Raw genomic sequence first — 17,449 nt, forward strand, 5'->3', positions numbered from 1 at the left:
TGCGGTTTCTGGACTAAACGGGCGCTGCCATAGACTTTATTTGAAAATATCGGCAAACCGGTCCCAAAAGGGAAATTGGAGTGGTAGGTGATGCCAAATAATTATTGTTTTTTGCTGTTTTATTTTGTGCTTGTCAGAGCTGGCTGTGTTTATCTCTATAGTGTCAGTCTGCTGCTCTCCCCGCCTCCTGCAGAACTCCAGTCCCCGCCTGCATCCCTTCCCTCCCTGCTGATTGGAGGTAAGGGACAGGGGGCAGGGACCAGAGCTATGCAGGAGGCGGGGGAGCAGCTGAGACTGACACTACAGATGTAAACACAGCCTCACAGCACGGCTGTGATTTATGAGGGATTGCAGAGTGCAGGGGGACCTTAGTGGGGTTTGGGATAGCAACAGAGGCTGGGCTGTATAGGCAGATCCAGCCTCTGTATGCAGATAACATTCTTTAAACACACCTCGGGTTCTCTTTAAATAGTAGAGTATCCGTAAATTTACTGATGTAATATCGGCACTGTTCTTGCGCCCAATTTTCCATGGCGCCAGCAATCCTGTGGCCGCTTACATTTGTTTTAATTGTGGAGTTGACTTTGACTGGGTTAAGATGCCTAAAATCGTACCAGTGTTTTGTAGTTTGGAAAATGGTAGTTATTATTTTAGCCACATATGCAGAGATGGCTTACCACTGCTAAGGCAGGAAGGGAGGGATGTACATGAGTACTCACTCATGCTATTGAGACCTAGTATTGACACACAAAATTTATAGGTTTTTTCTGTACAGGAGGTTTTTGTTTTTTTTTTGGATCTTTATGACTTCAATGGGCAATTTGGGTGATGGAGGCACCGCAGTAATTCGGACGCTATAGGCGCCAATATTTTATTGGATACCTCTAATGCCTAAATTAACATGTGTAGCCGTGTAGTCGCTCATCACAGCAATTTACTCTGGCGCCTATGGCCTTGCATCAAATTACCTATTTGCAGCCGCAGCTTCATTACGGTTAGATGTCAGTTGGGGAGGGGGAGTGCCAGTTAAGATTAGGCATAGGTTTGGGTGGTCGTTTAAGAGTAGGTACAAGTTATGGGGTTGTTTAGGGTTAGGCATAGGTTAGAGGGTAGTTTAGGGTTTGGCATTGGTTAGAAGGTTGTTTAGGGTTAGGCATAGGTTAGAGGGTAGTTTAGGGTTTGGCATTGGTTAGAAGGTTGTTTAGGGTTAGGCATAGGTTAGAGGGTAGTTTAGGGTTTGGCATTGGTTAGAGGGTTGTTTAGGGTTAGTCATAGGCTAGAGGGTTGTTTAGAGTTAGGCATTGGTTAGAGGGTTGTTTAGAGTTAGTGTATTCAATAATTGGAGAGGTAATGAAGGCTATAGGTAATCCCAATAAATCATGAAATAACTATTTCAACTTAATTGCAATGCCTGGAATGAATGGACATGACCCCTATCAGGGGCCATGTCCATTCATAAAACAGGAAGCAGTTTAGAGCTAGTAAAATAAAAAAATAAAAAAAAAATAAAAAAGTGAACACTTCCTGTAAAACAGGAGGGTTTGAAGTGCCATCTAGTGGCCAAGAAGTAATATTACACACACACACACACACACACACACACACACACACACACACACACACACACACACACACACACACACACACACACACACACACACACATTACACATACACTTATAATTAAAAATTAATTAATCACTGTCTCTTCTGGCAGTCGTCGTCCACTGCGCCTGCGTGGCCCTGGCTGCACACTCCCTCTATTTTCTCGTACAGTACAGGACGCTCCTGGCCACAAGCACACGTGCGAGGATGCGGGAGGCCAGGGCCGTGCAGGCGTAGTGGACGTCGACGTAGAAGTTGGCGTGAACAAAAGTGAGCCGTGGCGGGAGAACGGAGGATCGTTTGGAAACGGCATGGGCACAGGACGGCTGCAGGGGACTAGCAGAATCCCCAGGTAAGTGGAACTCTTTTTTTTTTTTTTTTCAGGTCCGCTTTAAGGTTCCCTTTAACAATTGGGCTGTGCCTAGGGGAACTTGCCTATCTTTGTTACAACAGCAGGTGTACAAAAACCTTCTGGAAGTGCACTTAAACTCACACAAACTTTTTAGGAGTAGAAAAAGCTATTTTAAGTGATTTTTTTTCCAAACGACATTAAAAAAAATGGACAAGAGTGTTTTATTAATAAATAGCCGAGTGTGTATGATATAAGTTGGAGGAAAGTTTTCTTTGCTGTATTGTGGAATTCCTGTTTACACGTGTTGTTTGTGTGTTTGCTTCTGCAGGGCCTGTGTGATCCTCGGTGTCGTCTTCATGCTGTCAGCTCTCTGCATCATTATAAAAGCCATCCATGACCTCTCCATTCGGACGCTGCCAGAAGTGGTACGTATGTCGCCAGGTGTGCCAGGACAAGCTGTTTCCTTCTATTACAGTCTGTGCTGTCCCTGTGACATTGTCACCGAGCAGGGACCAAAATACTTATTCCTTAAAGTGGACCCTTGCACAGGACACAAGGAAAACTGAGAGAAATGCCCCCGCTATGTTCTTTAGAGAGAAGAGCCTGTCTAATTCCCCCTCATCTGCAAGTACTCACAAGTGTAAATTTGATCTCTCAGCTGTGTCAGCACAGAAATTCGACAGTCTCCTCAGACACAGCTAATATGTAAACACAGGAAGTTAACCCTCTGTCTGCTTCCATGAAAGCAGGAAGTAGACACACTGCAGATTTATTGCAGTAGTTCTGTAAGCTGTCACAAATAAATTATTTTCTTTAAAGGTTATTATGCTGTTGCTTGTCTTTTGGAGCGGAGAGGAAGTTATGAGTTCAGGTCCGCTTTAAAGAGGCACTGTAGTGACATACAGTATAGTAGAGTGCAGTGAATTATTCAGCACACTTACTTTTATAATATTTATTTTGGTTTCAGCAACAAAAACACTTCCTATAGCTATACATTGCTGTATATTAGTATGTTCGCTCTGCCGTCCTGGTGATTTTTAGCCTAGGCTGATTACATGTATGGAATTCTCCGCCCCTACCAAGCATTCTGCAAATGGAATACAGAGGTTGCAAATAAGGAGTAGAGATGTAACAAACATAGAATTCTCCATTTGCAAATGGCAAACGCGAACTTCTGAAAAATGTTTGCAAACAGGCAAATCTGGGGAACTGCCATAGACTTCAATGGGCAGACGAATTTTAAAACCTACAAAGGCTCTTTCTGGCCACAAAAGTGATGGAAAACTTGTTTCAAAGGGTCTAACACCTGGACAGGGGCATGCCAGAGGGGGGTCCATGCCAAAAGTCTCACCAAAAATTACGGAGTTGACGCAGAGTCAGGTTTTAATCCCCAAAGGGCAGAAATCACATTATGCTCAGCTCTGGGTGTCAGTGGGCTGTGGAGTGAAATACAGAGAAATACAATAGTATTATGAGAATACAGTGAAATAATAATGCACTGGAGTGGTTCTGTGCCTGCAACTTAATGAGTCAACAGCAGTAGTGTGCACAGCTCTGGGTGTCAGTGGGCTGTGGAGTGTCTCACACACACAAAAACACAGGGCTAGATCGATGTGCTAGCTCACAAAAGGGCTGTTTGGTTTCACAGCTAGTAAGGAACAAGAACACAGGCCTAGCTAACACTTTCCCTACCTATCTGCAGCAAGTCTGACCCTGATCTCGCTAACAGTCAGCAGCCAGCAGCGAATTAATCCAATATGGCCACCACAACGGCTTTTTGATAGGGGGGCGGGGGTCCAGAAAGGGGTGCTAGTTGATTGGCTGCCATGTTTCTGCTGACTGTGAGGTAAGGGGTCAAAGTTAAGCTCGATGATGTATAGGGGGCGATTCGAACACGCCAAAGGTTTGCTGTTCGCCACGAATGTGAACAGTCGATGTTTGCAGAATAATGTTCGCCGGCGAACTGTTCGGGCCATCTCTAATAAGGAGCAACACATGGAAATAGGGAGCTGATGCCCAAAGGGATCTGTATATAACTGAAGGCGGCTGCTGTACATGAAGGATAGACATGGAAGAGGGGGCTGCACAAGGTTATAGGACGGGATGCTGCACATGGAAGGGGAGCTGCAAGAAAGTTGGCCTAGGGGTGGAAAAATTATAAATCCAGCCTTGAGGGCAGGCACAATTCAAGGGGGGAGGGGGAGACACTTTGGATTCTCTGCCTCTAGTGCTGGACAACCTTGTCCCGACCCTGGTAAAGTGTAGAGAGAGGGGTCAGTGTTAGACATTATTGGGGAGGGGTCAATGTTATCAATGCTATGTGTTGGTGGATGGGTCAGTGTTGGTGGATAGTGTACTGGTTCAGGGCTCCGCCTCTGACGCAGGAGACCTGGGTTCAAATCTCAGCTCTTCCTGTTCAGTAAGCCAGTGCCTATTCAGTGAGGAGACCTTGGGCAAGACTCCATAACACTGCTTCTACCTATTGAGTGTGCCCTAGTGGCTGCAGCTCTGGCACTTTGAGTCCGCCAGGAGAGAAGTGTGATATAAGTGTTCTGTAGGTAGAGGGGTCAGACTTAGGGCCCTTTTCCATTGATATAGGGATGCGAATGCGGTTACCTCGCCGCATCGCATCACTTCCGCTGGCATCAGCGTCACTTGCGCATCTACTGAAGTGGAAGTGTATGGAGGGGACGGCGGGCAGATGCGGCTGTGCGAAAATCTCCAGTATGCTGCAGAATCTGCAGTATCGCTCAGCACACAATGCACGCAGTGGAAACTGTTCCATTGCCGTGCATTGGTTACAAGACACCCACAGTCAGGGCCGGGCCGAGGCATAGGCTGGAGAGGCTCCAGCCTCAGGGCGCAGTGTAGTAGGGGGCGCACAATTCATTCAGTTGTCATTCCTAATTGTGTATGAAGCAGAAAGAAATAAGAAAAGGGGATACATAGCAGTGACTGCAAGCCAGATAACTAGATATTAAGGTGTTGGGGAGGTTGTGGGCCCTGTGGCCCTCTTAGTCTAATAGCAATCAGTGTGTGACGGCTGGGGTGGGAGGGATGGAGGGGCGCACTTTGGTGTCTCAGCCTTGGGTGCTGGAGGACCTTGTCCCTGCTCTGCCCACAGTGCGATGCAGATATGTAGCCACATCGCACAGCATGTAATGGAAACGGGCCCTAAGGCATAGGTAGAGATATAAATTACTGATATTCTAACTACAGTATCTGCACATAGCCGGCCTTTGACCGGACCGGTCGCTCAGGGCGCCAGCTTTCAAGGGGGCACCTATAGCTGGCTACCTATACTGAGGGAGGGCACCTACTCCTGGCTACCTATACTGGAGGCACCTACACCTGGCTACCTATGGGGGGAGACCTACAACTGACTTCCTATACTGGGGGCACCTATGCTCAGCTACCTATATTGAGGGCACCTACACATGACATCCTATACTGGGGGCAGCTATACCTGGCTACCTACGAATACTAAGTCTGAGGGAGTTTTTGGGGGGTGCGCCCTGTGGCTATAACGCGTCATGCAAATTGCCGGTGCTGTGCTATCATTCCAAATTGGGGGGGGGGGGGGGGGCTAACTGTCCCACTGATTGTTTTTACTAATATTCCTGAAAGGTTCTAGCCTTCATTTTTAAAGGATACCCGAAGTGACATGTGACATGATGAGATAGACATGGGTATGTACAGTGCCTAGCACACAAATAACTATGCTGTTCCTTTTTTTCTTTCTCTGCCTGAAAGAGTTAAATATCAGGTATGTAAGTGGCTGACTAAGAAATTCCCCTTTTTATCTCTGTCTTGCTCTCAGGAGCCATTTTCTGCTAGTAAAGTGTTTTATAGTTGGAATTTTTTATCAGTGAGGGTCACACTGTAGTCACTTCCTGTCTGAGTCAGCCACTTACATACCTGATATTTAACTATTTCAGGCAAAGAAAGAAAAAAAGGAACACAGCATAGTTATGTGTGTGCTAAGCACTGTACATACACATGTCTATCTCATCATGTCACATGTCACTTCGGGTATCCTTTAAGTGTATTCAGAATAATGCACTCTTTCCATCCTTTTCGTGGATATTAATAGTATTTTTGCTATTATACATATGTGATGTGACACGGAGATCTGAGCATTTGGCAGAGAACAGTGGTAGAGAACCACTGGCCTAGGTGTGTGTGTGTGTGTGTGTGTGTGTGTGTGTACGCACGCATGGGCAAAGAGGATGAGGGGGGGGGGTGCACAAAGATCAGGTTTCGCTCAGGGCGCTGTGAAACCTAAGGCCGGCCCAGTGGCGTAGCTAAGGAGCTGTGGGCCCCGATGCAAGTTTTACATTGGGGCCCCCACAAGCATTCTATACATAACCATTGATACGGCGCACCAAAACCTGTGACAGTGGCAACTACAGTGTCAGAGGTGCAAGAAGGGGATGGGAAATAGCTTGTTAATGATCACCACTATTCAAAGTATCTAGAGAAGTCATTATTATGAGCACAGGACCAATAGAGAGATAATACTGCAGTTGAAGGAGGGCCCTTCGGGGCCCCTCTGGCCCAAGGGCCCCGATGCGGTCGCTACCTCTGCACCCCCTATTGCTACGCCCCTGGGCCGGCCCTGTATCTGCATCATATGGCTCCCAACTGATCAGAGGACGAGGCAATACTTTCTCTTGTAACAGGGCCTCTTTAATAATATCCATGCTGGAACATACTGCTCTTGTGAATTCTAAGTAGATTCTTAAGATAATTCTGCAGTAGAAAATTGTCATTTTACTGACACTGCAGTACATTGAATGAACCGGCAGTGGGCAGAGGGTGGGGGTGGGGGGGACGTTTAGCCACATGAATCATATGTGATGCTGTCATGTGCAGAGCGAGAGGCTAGGCTGATCCCCTCCCCTGCACTGTCACTGTCATCCAACTCTGCCACTTTTATTAAATTTCATCTAATTGGGAAAATTAGGAAGATAAAAATGCAGAGCCAATCGTATTAGATGGTGACATCAATTTATGAGCAGCCGGCACATGGGCTTATTACATTTCCCCGGCTCTGATCCTAATTAATGCTATCTTCCTACAGAACAGGAATACAAATCTACGTTTGCTGCCTTTCACTGCATCCATTGCAGATTTTCCGATTTCAGGACGTCGGGGATCATTGTGTAAGGAATAACCTCAGAGACTGTAAGCTCGTCGTGTGGACAAGAACTTCTCTGCTTTTTCATTTATGTCAATCCTTAAAGGACAACTGAAGTGAGAAATATATGGAGGCTGCCATATTTATTTCCTTTTATACAATACCAGTTGCCTGGCAGTCCTGCTGGTCTATTAGGATGCAGAAGTGTCTAAATAATGTCAGAAACAAGCATGAAACTAATCTTGTCAGATCTGACAATGTCAGAAACCCCTGACCTGCTGCATGCTTGTTCAGGGGCTATGGCTGAAAGTATTAGAGGCAGAGGGTCAGCAGGATAGCCGGGCAACTGGTATTGCTTAAAAGGTAATAAATATGGCATCCTCCATATCTCTCTCGCTTGAGTTGCCCTTTAACCCCCTTGGCGTTATGATTCTTTCCGGATTTTAGGGTCTAAGAGCGGTACAATTTTTTTGCACCCTTTCAGACCCTAAAACCTAGAAAAAATCATGCTGCCAGGGAGATCTGCAGCAGCCCAGCAATCACTCACCTCCCTGGCTCCAGCGCTGCAGTTATGCCTCCATCCTCCGGGTGGCGCTGCAACTCTACAGTGAGATCTCACCAGGAGGAAGCAGAGCCTCGGAGGAGAGGAAGAAGAATGGCGGCCGACGTCGGGATCCCTGGGAGGTATGTAGAAACACCCGCTGCAAGCATTGCTCTGCATAGAGCCTCCAGCAGCTACCCCTAACAGAGGTCGGGATTACCGCACTGAGCTGCAGTTTTCCGCCCCGACCCTAGCTCGGGATTACCGCCAAGGAGGTTAAAGTACAATTGAAGTGAGAAGGATATGGAAGCTGCCATATTTATTTCCTTTTAAGCAATACCAGTTGTCTGGCTAATTCTGGGCATACACGGGTCGATCCGGAGACCGATTAGCCGCCGGATCGACTCCTGCCCCGTCCCCGCTCGTCCGCGCGTGCGCCCTGATCGATTTCCGCTCGTCTCCGCAGGCGCTTCTTATCTTCCTCTCGATTTGCCGCTATTGTCCGCCCACGGGTATCGAGCGCGGAATCGATCCCCGCGGTGATCGGACAAGTCGGATATTATCAATCGAGCCTGCGTCGAGCCGTGTATGCCCAGCATTACAGTTGACATTTCGGCCATCAGTAGTGTCTGAATAGCCTGAAACAAGCATAATCCTGTCAGACTTCAGTCAGAGCACCTGATCTGCATGCTTGTTCAGGGTCTATAGCTATTAGAGTTATGGTGGGAATACACGGGTCGATCGGTGGCCGATTAGCCGCCGTATCGACTCCTGCCGCGTCCCCGCTCGTCCGCGCAGATTGATTACCGCTCGTCCCCGATCAGCTGCTCGATTCCCTGCCATTGTCCGCCGGCGGAGATCGAGCGGGTGGGGTTCGAGCAGCGTGATCGGACCAGCTAAATATTATCAGCTGGCCGGATCAGCTGGTCGATACGCGGTACCGAAACGTACCGTGTATCCCCAGCATTAGAGAGGATTAACAGAAGGCCAGGCAACTAGTATTGTTTAAAGGACAACTGAAGCAAGAGTGATATGGAGGCTGCCTGGCTGCCCTGCTGATCCTCTGCCTCTAATACTTTTAGTTATAGCCCCTAAACAAGCATGCAGCAGATCAGGTGTTTCTGACAATATTGTCAGATCTGACAAGATTAGCTGCATGCTTGTTTCTGGTGTTATTCAGACTCTATTGCAGCCAAACAGATCAGCAGGGCTGCCAGGCAACTGGTATTGTTTAAAAGGAAATACATATGGCAGCCAACATATACTCACTACAGTTGTCATTTAACCACTTGCCGACCGCACACTCATAACGTGCGTCGGCAAAGTGGCAGCTGCAGGACCAGCGACGCTGTACTGCGTCGCCAGCTGCAGCCTAATTAATCAGGAAGCAGCCGCTCGTACGAGCGGCTGCTTCCTGTCAAATCACGGCGGGGGGCTCCGTGAATAGCCTGCGGGCCGCCGATGGCGGCTCGCAGGCTAGATGTAAACACAAGCGGAAATAATCCGCTTTGTTTACATTTGTACGCGCTGCTGCGCAGCAGCGCCGTAAGGCAGATCGGCGATCCCCGGCCAATCAGCGGCCGGGGATCGCCGCCATGTGACAGGAGACAGCCTGTCACTGGCTGCACAGGACGGATAGCGTCCTGTGCAGCCCGGCTTACCAAAGGGGGCCAGGTAGGAGAGGGAGGGGGAGCATTTCGCCGCGGAGGGGGGCTTTGAGGTGCCCCCCCCCGCCAGCCACTCGCAGGCAGCAGAGATCAGACCCCCCCAGCACATCATCCCCATAGGGGGGAAAAAAGGGGGGCAATCTGATCTCCCTGCCTGCACCCTGATCTGTGCTGGGGGCTGCAGAGCCCACCCAGCACAGATCAATCAAACTAGCGCTGGTCCTTAAGGGGGGGTAAAGGGTGGGTCCTCAAGTGGTTAAGAGTAAAGAAATATGGCAGCCTCCATAACCTTATCACTTCAAAGATTTGCAGAGCATTGCCGGTGCTAAATATATTTATTTTATTTATTTAAGTATTTATATAGCGCCAACATATTATGCAGCGCTGTACAGAGTATATTGTCTTGTCACTAACTGCCCCTCAGAGGGGTTTACAATCTAATCCCTACCACAGTCATATGTCTATGTATGTATCTTGTAGTGTATGTATCGTAGTCTAGGGCCAATTTAGGGGGAAGCCAGTTAACTTATCTATGTGTTTTTGGGACGTGGGAGGAAATCAGAGTGCCCAGAGGAAACCCACACAGACACAAGGAGAACATACAAACTCCTTGCAGTGTTGACCTGGCTGGGATTCGAACTGGGGACCCAGCACTGCAAGGCGAGAGTGCTAACCGCTATGCCTTTGTGCAAATATTAACTATAATAATTATAATAATAGAATATAAATATTATAATAGAATAATGATACATTATTTACTCATTTCCATACCTCCCAAGAGCTTGAGATAAGAAAGAGGGACACTTAGACCACGCCTCTAATCAACCCCCCAACACACAATTTCATTATTTAAAACACACTGTTCCTTTCTATTCTGGTTTTCCTTCATATTAACATTTAAAAATAAGAAATATATTAACTTAAAGAGACACTGAAGCGAAAAAAAAATTATGATATTATGATTTGTATGTGTAGTGCAGCTAAAAAATAAAACATTAATATCAGATACATCATTCTAATTGTTTCCAGTACAAGATGAGTTAAGAAACTCCAGTTGTTATCTCTATGCAAAAAAGCCATTAAGCTCTACGACTTTCAAAGTCGTGGAGAGGGCTGTTATCTGACTTTTATTATCTCAACTGTTGCTGGACTATTTACTTTTTCTCTGCCAGAGGAGAGGTCATTAGTTCACAGACTGCTCTGAAAGAATCATTTTGAATGCAGAGTGTTGTTTAATCTGCACATATTATAGGATGATGCAATGTTAGAAAAAACACTATATACCTGAAAATAAAAATATGAGAATATTTTCTTTGCTGCTAATCTTCTAGTAATTATTCATAGTACACAACCAATTCACTATATCATTTTTTTTTTTTTCGCTTCAGTGTCTCTTTAAAGGATGGGAATAGAGTTGAGGAGTTAATTAAACACATTTTTCAGCAGAAAAATACATATACTTATATACATCTGTACATCAGTCCTGAAAGAGGGACAAATGAGGAAGAAAGAGGGACAAAGGTACTGGGCTCCCAAAGCAGGACTGCCCTCCAAAAGAGGGACAGTTGGGAGCTATGCATTTCGGTGTGTGTCTCTTCAGGAATGCCTATGCTGTGCAAACAGGGGGACACCTCAGGCTTTCTACAGGGGGAGGGGGGGGGGGGAAGACAGACAGGGCGAGGCGCATCCTAACATGCTTTTAGGCAGCAAACTCTCTAGAAACTGCCTTGCTAAATAGCAATCAGTTAAAATGTCTTAAAGCTACGTACACAGGCATCAAATTTGACGGCCAATGATGACCATTTCAGCTGACAATCGTTCTACATGTAGACCAGTCACCGGTCGAGCTGGACCAATTGCAATGTTAGTTTGCTCCCCCACCTCCCCGCAGGAATCTGCTCCATTGTGCACCGAACGTTGTCCCTACGCCACCCTTCATAGCAACAGGATGCATCGCTAGCCTGAAGGCTAGCGATGTGTCTGTATAACATGGGGCTCAGATTGTCTCACGATCCCCGACGGGTGACAATTATCACATGTGTGTACTTGTGGTGTCTCGTCGTCGTATCTAGATATGCTGATTGGCTGCACTTTAGACCTTGTTATGCTCAGTTGTCAGGTTGGCATCTCGGCACTGTTGCTGCCTGTCTTGAATCACATTCAGCTGCGGTAGAACAGTGAGAGGAAGGCTGAAGGCTGATCCCTGTGTTGCCAGCCCCCCATGGTTGCTAGGCCCTGGGCATCTGCTTTGTTTGCCTAATAAATAATCCAGCTCTGGTCTGCACAAGGTTTACAGGTTGGAGAACGCAACACGAGATTTGTGAAGATCAGTTTTCTGAGAATAATTGCAGGGTGTAATGAAAAGGTTTCATTTCATAATATGCTATTTGATGTCAGCCTGGCCACATTGAAAGGCTTCAATGCTCTGTGCTATACATTGTTTTTCTTTCATTCTGGTTTGATATCACACTGCCTCCTCCTGGTGAGAGAGTGGCGCTGCATCCTGGTGTCCGCGCTGGTTATGGCTCAGACAGGATGCAGTTAATGTATTTGTTTTAATATAGCCAAGCTTCTCCCATGGGGGTGAGATCTCTTCACAGCACTGCGAGGAATGTAGTCAGGCTGGCTGGTTATACTCACCAATCACTGAGCACAGGTCCATCCTCCCGCTCCAGTAATGCTTGCTCTGCACAGCCTGCAACTGCATTTTGTGGTGCCTGTGACATAATGGAAGGAAGGTGACTGTGACAAGGTCACAGCTGATGACAGTGAGGAGCCGGAGATTCTTGTCAATATTTGTATCTAAGGTATAGGTGTATATATATATTAGAGTGACCAGATTTTTGTGGGTCCAACCTGGGACGGGGAGGGGGGCGTGGGGGGGCGCGCGCCGCGGCGAAAAGTGGGGAGGACTGAGGAGCGCGCAGTGGCGAAGACCGGGGGGGGGCTGCGCCGCGGCGAAAAATGGGCGTGACCATGACATTGTATGGGCGGAGCTAACGTAATGATGTAACAGCGAGGCATAAGAAAGCAGTGTTTACGCCATGATGTGGACAAACGAGACTTTGCATCATGGGTGTGCAGAAACTGTGTGATGCTAATAGTATACCGTAACCACAAAGCAGCAAACATCTATGACCATTAAATAATAAATGCAGTAACAGTTACCCCGGACACCAGAAAATAAACGCAATAGGCAACATGTCAGCACAAAATAACCGCAATGCGGGCAACATATCAGTATAAAATAAATGCAATGCGGGCAAACATGTCAGTACAAAATAAACACAATGCGGGCAAACATGTCAGTACAAAATAAACGCAATGCGGGCAAACATGTCAGTACAAAATAAACGCAATGCGGGCAACATGTCAGTACAAAATAAACGCAATGGGGGCAAACATTTCACCAGACAATAAACGCAATGCGGGCAAACATTTCACCAGAAAATAAACGCAATGCGGGCAAACATTTCACCAGACAATAAACGCAATGCGGGCAAACATGTCACCAGACAATAAACGCAATGCGGGCAAATATGTCAGTACAATATAAACGCAATGCGGCCAACATGTCAGTACAATATAAACGCAATGCGGGCAACATGTCAGTACAAAATAAACGCAATGCGGGCAACATGTCAGTACAAAATAAACGCAATGCGGGCAACATGTCAGTACAAAATAAACGCAATGCGGGCAAACATTTCACCAGACAAGAAACGTAATGCGGACAAACATTTCACCAGAAAAGAAACGCACTGCGGGCAAACATTTCACCAGAAAAGAAACGCACTGCGGGCAAACATTTCACCAGAAAAGAAACGCACTGCGGGCAAACATTTCACCAGAAAAGAAACGCACTGCAGGCAAACATTTCACCAGAAAAGAAACATAATGCAGGCAAACATTTCACCAGACAAGAAACGCACTGCGGCAAACATTTCACCAGACAAGAAACGCACTGCGGGCAAACATTTTACTAGACAAACGCACTGCGGGCAAACATTTCATCAGACAAGAAACGCACTGCGGGCAAACATTTCATCAGACAAGAAACGCACTGCGGGCAAACATTTCACCAGAAAAGAAACGCACTGCGAGCAAACATTTCACCAGAAAAGAAACGCACTGCGGGCAAACATTTCACCAGACAAGAAACGTAATGTGGGCAAACATTTCACCAGACAAGAAACGTAATGTGGGCAAACATTTCACCAGACAAGAAACGCAATGCGGGCAAAGTTCACCTGGAAAACAAGCATTTACTCACCTGGCAGAAGTCTCCTCTGGCGCGCTGCTCCGTCCCGGGACCGTCCTGTTCCTTCTGCTCTGGTCTCCCGCGCTGACAGGGCTACGGCAAGATGGCGCCCGAAGCCCTGTACCGGAGACACAAATAGTCTCCAGTACAGGGCTTCGGCAGCCATCTTGCCGTAGCCCTGCTCGCCTGCCGGTGTCGGAACAGACACCGGAAGAGGAGGCTGGAGCGGGGCTGCGGGCAATGAACTGACACGGCGTCTATAGACACCGCTGCCAGTTCATGAGATAGAGTGGCCAGAGTCCTGAGGCCGGGACGTCCCGCTGCTGAAAGCGGGTTGTTTCCCGGGACCTCATTAAGCCCGGGACAGCGGACCCCGAATCCGGGACGCGTCCCGGGCAATCCGGGACGTCTGGTCACTATATATATATACTATATTTAGGATTATAGGAACGCCATACTAATGTGGTGTTTGACCCCCTTTCGCCTTCAGAACTGTCTTAATTCTACGTGGCATTGATTCAACAAGGTGCTGAAAGCATTCTTTAGAAATGTTGGCCCATATTGATAGGATAGTGTCTTGCAGTTGATGGAGATTTGTGGGATGCACATCCAGGGCACGAAGCTCCCGTTCCATCACATCCCAAAGATGCTCTATTGGGTTGAGAAATCTGAAATCTGGTGCTCTACACCAATTCACTGACTTTTGGTATTTTACAGAACATTACTGAGCTTTAGTATTATTCAGAGATTTTGGCCTCGATTCATAAACAGCAGTGCGATAAAAAAATCTTGTCGGGAAAATACCGCACTCGGTATTTTCCCGGTCTGTGTGCTAATTCATAAAGATTTCCGCAGCTGCCCTTGGAGGTCGGTAAATTACTGCAGCCCATTGAGCGGTAGAGTAGAGCAGTGTCTCTCGGTTCTCTCTTTGCCCTGCAGAAATTAATCACAGACGGCTCTCTGGCTCTCTCCACTGATGACTCAGACAGATGAGTCACAGTCTTTCCCTGCCTGCTCAAATGATTCACACAGAGGGCTCTCTGGCTCTCTCCACTGATGACTCAGACAGATGAGTCACACAGTCTTTCCCTGCCTACTCAAATGATTCACACAGAGGGCTCTCTGGCTCTCTCCACTGATGACTCAAACAGACTTCGGCTCTCTGCACTTTGCATTCATCAGAGATGTCAGTGCTGTCGGTAACTTGTTATCGCCTCACTAGAGGTGTCGGTAACTACCGCCAGGCTTACCGCTTGTTGAAGGCTTTATGAATTGACATTTGCTGACAATTTACTGACATGTGTTGGAGGTAACTGCAGCCAAGTCGGTAATTTAACTCCCTGGTCGGTAATGTCAGCTTTTCATGCGGTAACAGCCTGTATGAATTGACATTTTGCTAAGTGGTCGTTAAAGTCTGCTATTTTCAGCATTACCGCATGAGGTAAGGCTTTATGAATCAAGGCCAATGAGAGGTTGGTTGCTGTAAAGAGCTATCCTGAAACTTGAGGCTCTACAAACCTGAGATTTCAGTGAAGCTCTGAGCATTACAGAGATTCTTTGAGATTGGTTATCTCACAGAGATTTTGTGTTCTTCAGCGATAACCCAAGATTGGGTGCTATACAGAGATAGCCTGAAACCTTGTGCTCTATAGAGATTCGCTGAGATTCAGTGATCTACTGAGGGGCAATGAGATTTGGTATTTTACAGAGATTCATTGATATTTAGTGCTCTATGGAGATCCATCGAGATGTGGTATTTTACAGATTACAGGTTTGGTGTTCTTCATCAATAACCAGATTTAGTGCTCTCCAGAGATTCACTGAGATTCAATGCTCTACTGAGATGCACTAAGATTTGGTATTTTACAGACATTGTTTGATATTTGGTGTTCTGCAGAGATTCGATGAGATCTAGTATTTTACTGGCCTATTTTCATTGGGTCCCGTATCTGTTTCCAAATTAGACGCGATACTCATGCAGTTGCGAAGATGCAGCAAAATCGCTATGGCCGTGTCATTTTGGTATGCTGCGATTCCGCAATCTGAAATTGCATGCAGAAGATGGCCACGATTTGCGGCTTGTGGAAACAGACCCTCACTGAGATTTGGTGTTCTTCAGCAATAGCCAGATTTAGTGCTCTGCTGAGGTTAACTGAGATTTGTTATTTCATAGAGATTCAATAACCACTTTATCCACCACTACAGTATATCTACGTCCTCTGTGACTTCATCTAAGCCACGAGTCAGTAGATATACGTCTTGTAGCAGAAGCAGTGCTGTGCAGGGTTGGGTTTGCTCCTGTGCACATTTCTGGCACTATCTGATGCAGCACTAATTGGTGAACGGGAATATATGTTCCCTGAGCTAATGAGATTGATTTTTATCATTAAAAATGCTTTTATTTTCTCAGTTCATAGTGAAAAATACACACTGTAGCTTGATTTCAGAATCAAATATCTTCACCATAAATTGTGACAGGAACATAATCTAAGTTTTGTGATAAATAGTAAGAATAGCCAAAGATAATTTGTGTTTTTTATCTACAATAACACTTTTTCCCCCAATAAAATGCATAGAAAACAAAATTGTTTGAGGGAAAAAATGCCATACAATGAAAGCCTAGTTTGTCGTGGGAAAAAAAAAACAATATATATTTCATTTATGTGTCATAGGTAGGGATAAAGTTATTGCTGATTTAACCACTTGAGGACCCACGCTTTACCCCCCCCCCCCCCCTTAAGGACCAGCGCTGTATTCTGTGATGTGTGCTGGGTGGGCTCTGCAGCCCCCAGCACAGATCAGGTAGCAGGCAGAGCGACCGGATTGGCCTCCTTTTTCCCCCCTATGGGGATGATGTGCAGGGGGGGTCTGATCGCTCCTGCCTGCCTGAGGTTTGGGGGTGGGGGCACCTTAAAGCCCCCCTCCACGGCGACATTCCCCTCCTCCCTCTCCTACCTCCCTTCCCCGGAGATCAGAGGCTGCACAGGAACGGATCTGTCCTGTGCAGCCTCTAACAGGCTCCTGCCTGTCATGTGACAGCGATCCCCGGCCGCTGATTGGCCGGGGATCGCTGATCTGGTACAACGCTGCTACTGTTAGCAGCGTTGTACAAATGTAAACAAAGCGGATTATTTCCACTTGTGTTTACATTTAGCCTGCGAGCCGCGATCGGCGGCCCGCAGGCTATTCACGGAGCCCCCCCGCTGTAAATTGACAGGAAGCAGCTGCTCGCGCTAGCGGCTGCTTCCTGATTAATTAGCCTGTAGCCGGCGACGCAGAACTGCGTCGCTGGTCCTGCAGCTGCCACTTTGCCGACGCGCGTTATGAGTGCGCGGTCGGCAAGTGGTTAATATAGACATAGCTAAACTGTCAAAACTTCTCTGGTCCATAAGGGGGAAACAAGGTCTGGATGCGAAGTGGTTAATATTTCATGCTCTAGAGAGACTACCTGATATTTAGTGCTAAGCAGAGATTCCCTGAGGCTTCGTTAGTAGTTTAGCCCTGGGTTCATTATAGTAGCTGTATTAGCGTGCTAACTGTATTTATTTACTTTTGCACGACGTAAGTATGGCTGCAATCACGCCTCTTGAATATGTATAATTTTCATTTTTCCAGTGGGAAATTGTAGTTTAAAAATTAGTAAAATTAGAAATAATTGCCTGTCTTTTAAAAAGCAGTCTTGGGGTAAATTAATGTAATTTAGCACAGTATACAATATAATATAACTAATATATTACCTCTTTTTTCTAGACGGCAAGAGTTAAACCGTACAAAGCGCTGGTGTCCCTTTAATTAGATTTGTTTTTAGTAATACCTTCAGGGATCGGAATATTCCCCTCCCCCTCCTTCCCTTTATCCTGATATACATCTACATATGTCATCTG

General features: G+C 46.6%; 1 protein-coding gene across 1 annotated transcript in view; it reads left to right on the forward strand.

Moving 5' to 3' along the window:
• The window catches only part of TMEM163 (transmembrane protein 163), a 196,690-nt gene that overhangs the window by 143,212 nt on the left and 36,029 nt on the right, over window positions 1–17,449 (forward strand). The window contains exon 5 of the mRNA XM_068247084.1: window positions 2,285–2,381. Within this exon, the coding sequence (XP_068103185.1) occupies window positions 2,285–2,381 (97 nt within the window). The remainder of the gene's footprint in view (window positions 1–2,284; window positions 2,382–17,449) is intronic.

This window comes from Hyperolius riggenbachi, chromosome 7 (assembly GCF_040937935.1).
Source record: "Hyperolius riggenbachi isolate aHypRig1 chromosome 7, aHypRig1.pri, whole genome shotgun sequence".
NCBI lineage: Eukaryota > Metazoa > Chordata > Amphibia > Anura > Hyperoliidae > Hyperolius > Hyperolius riggenbachi.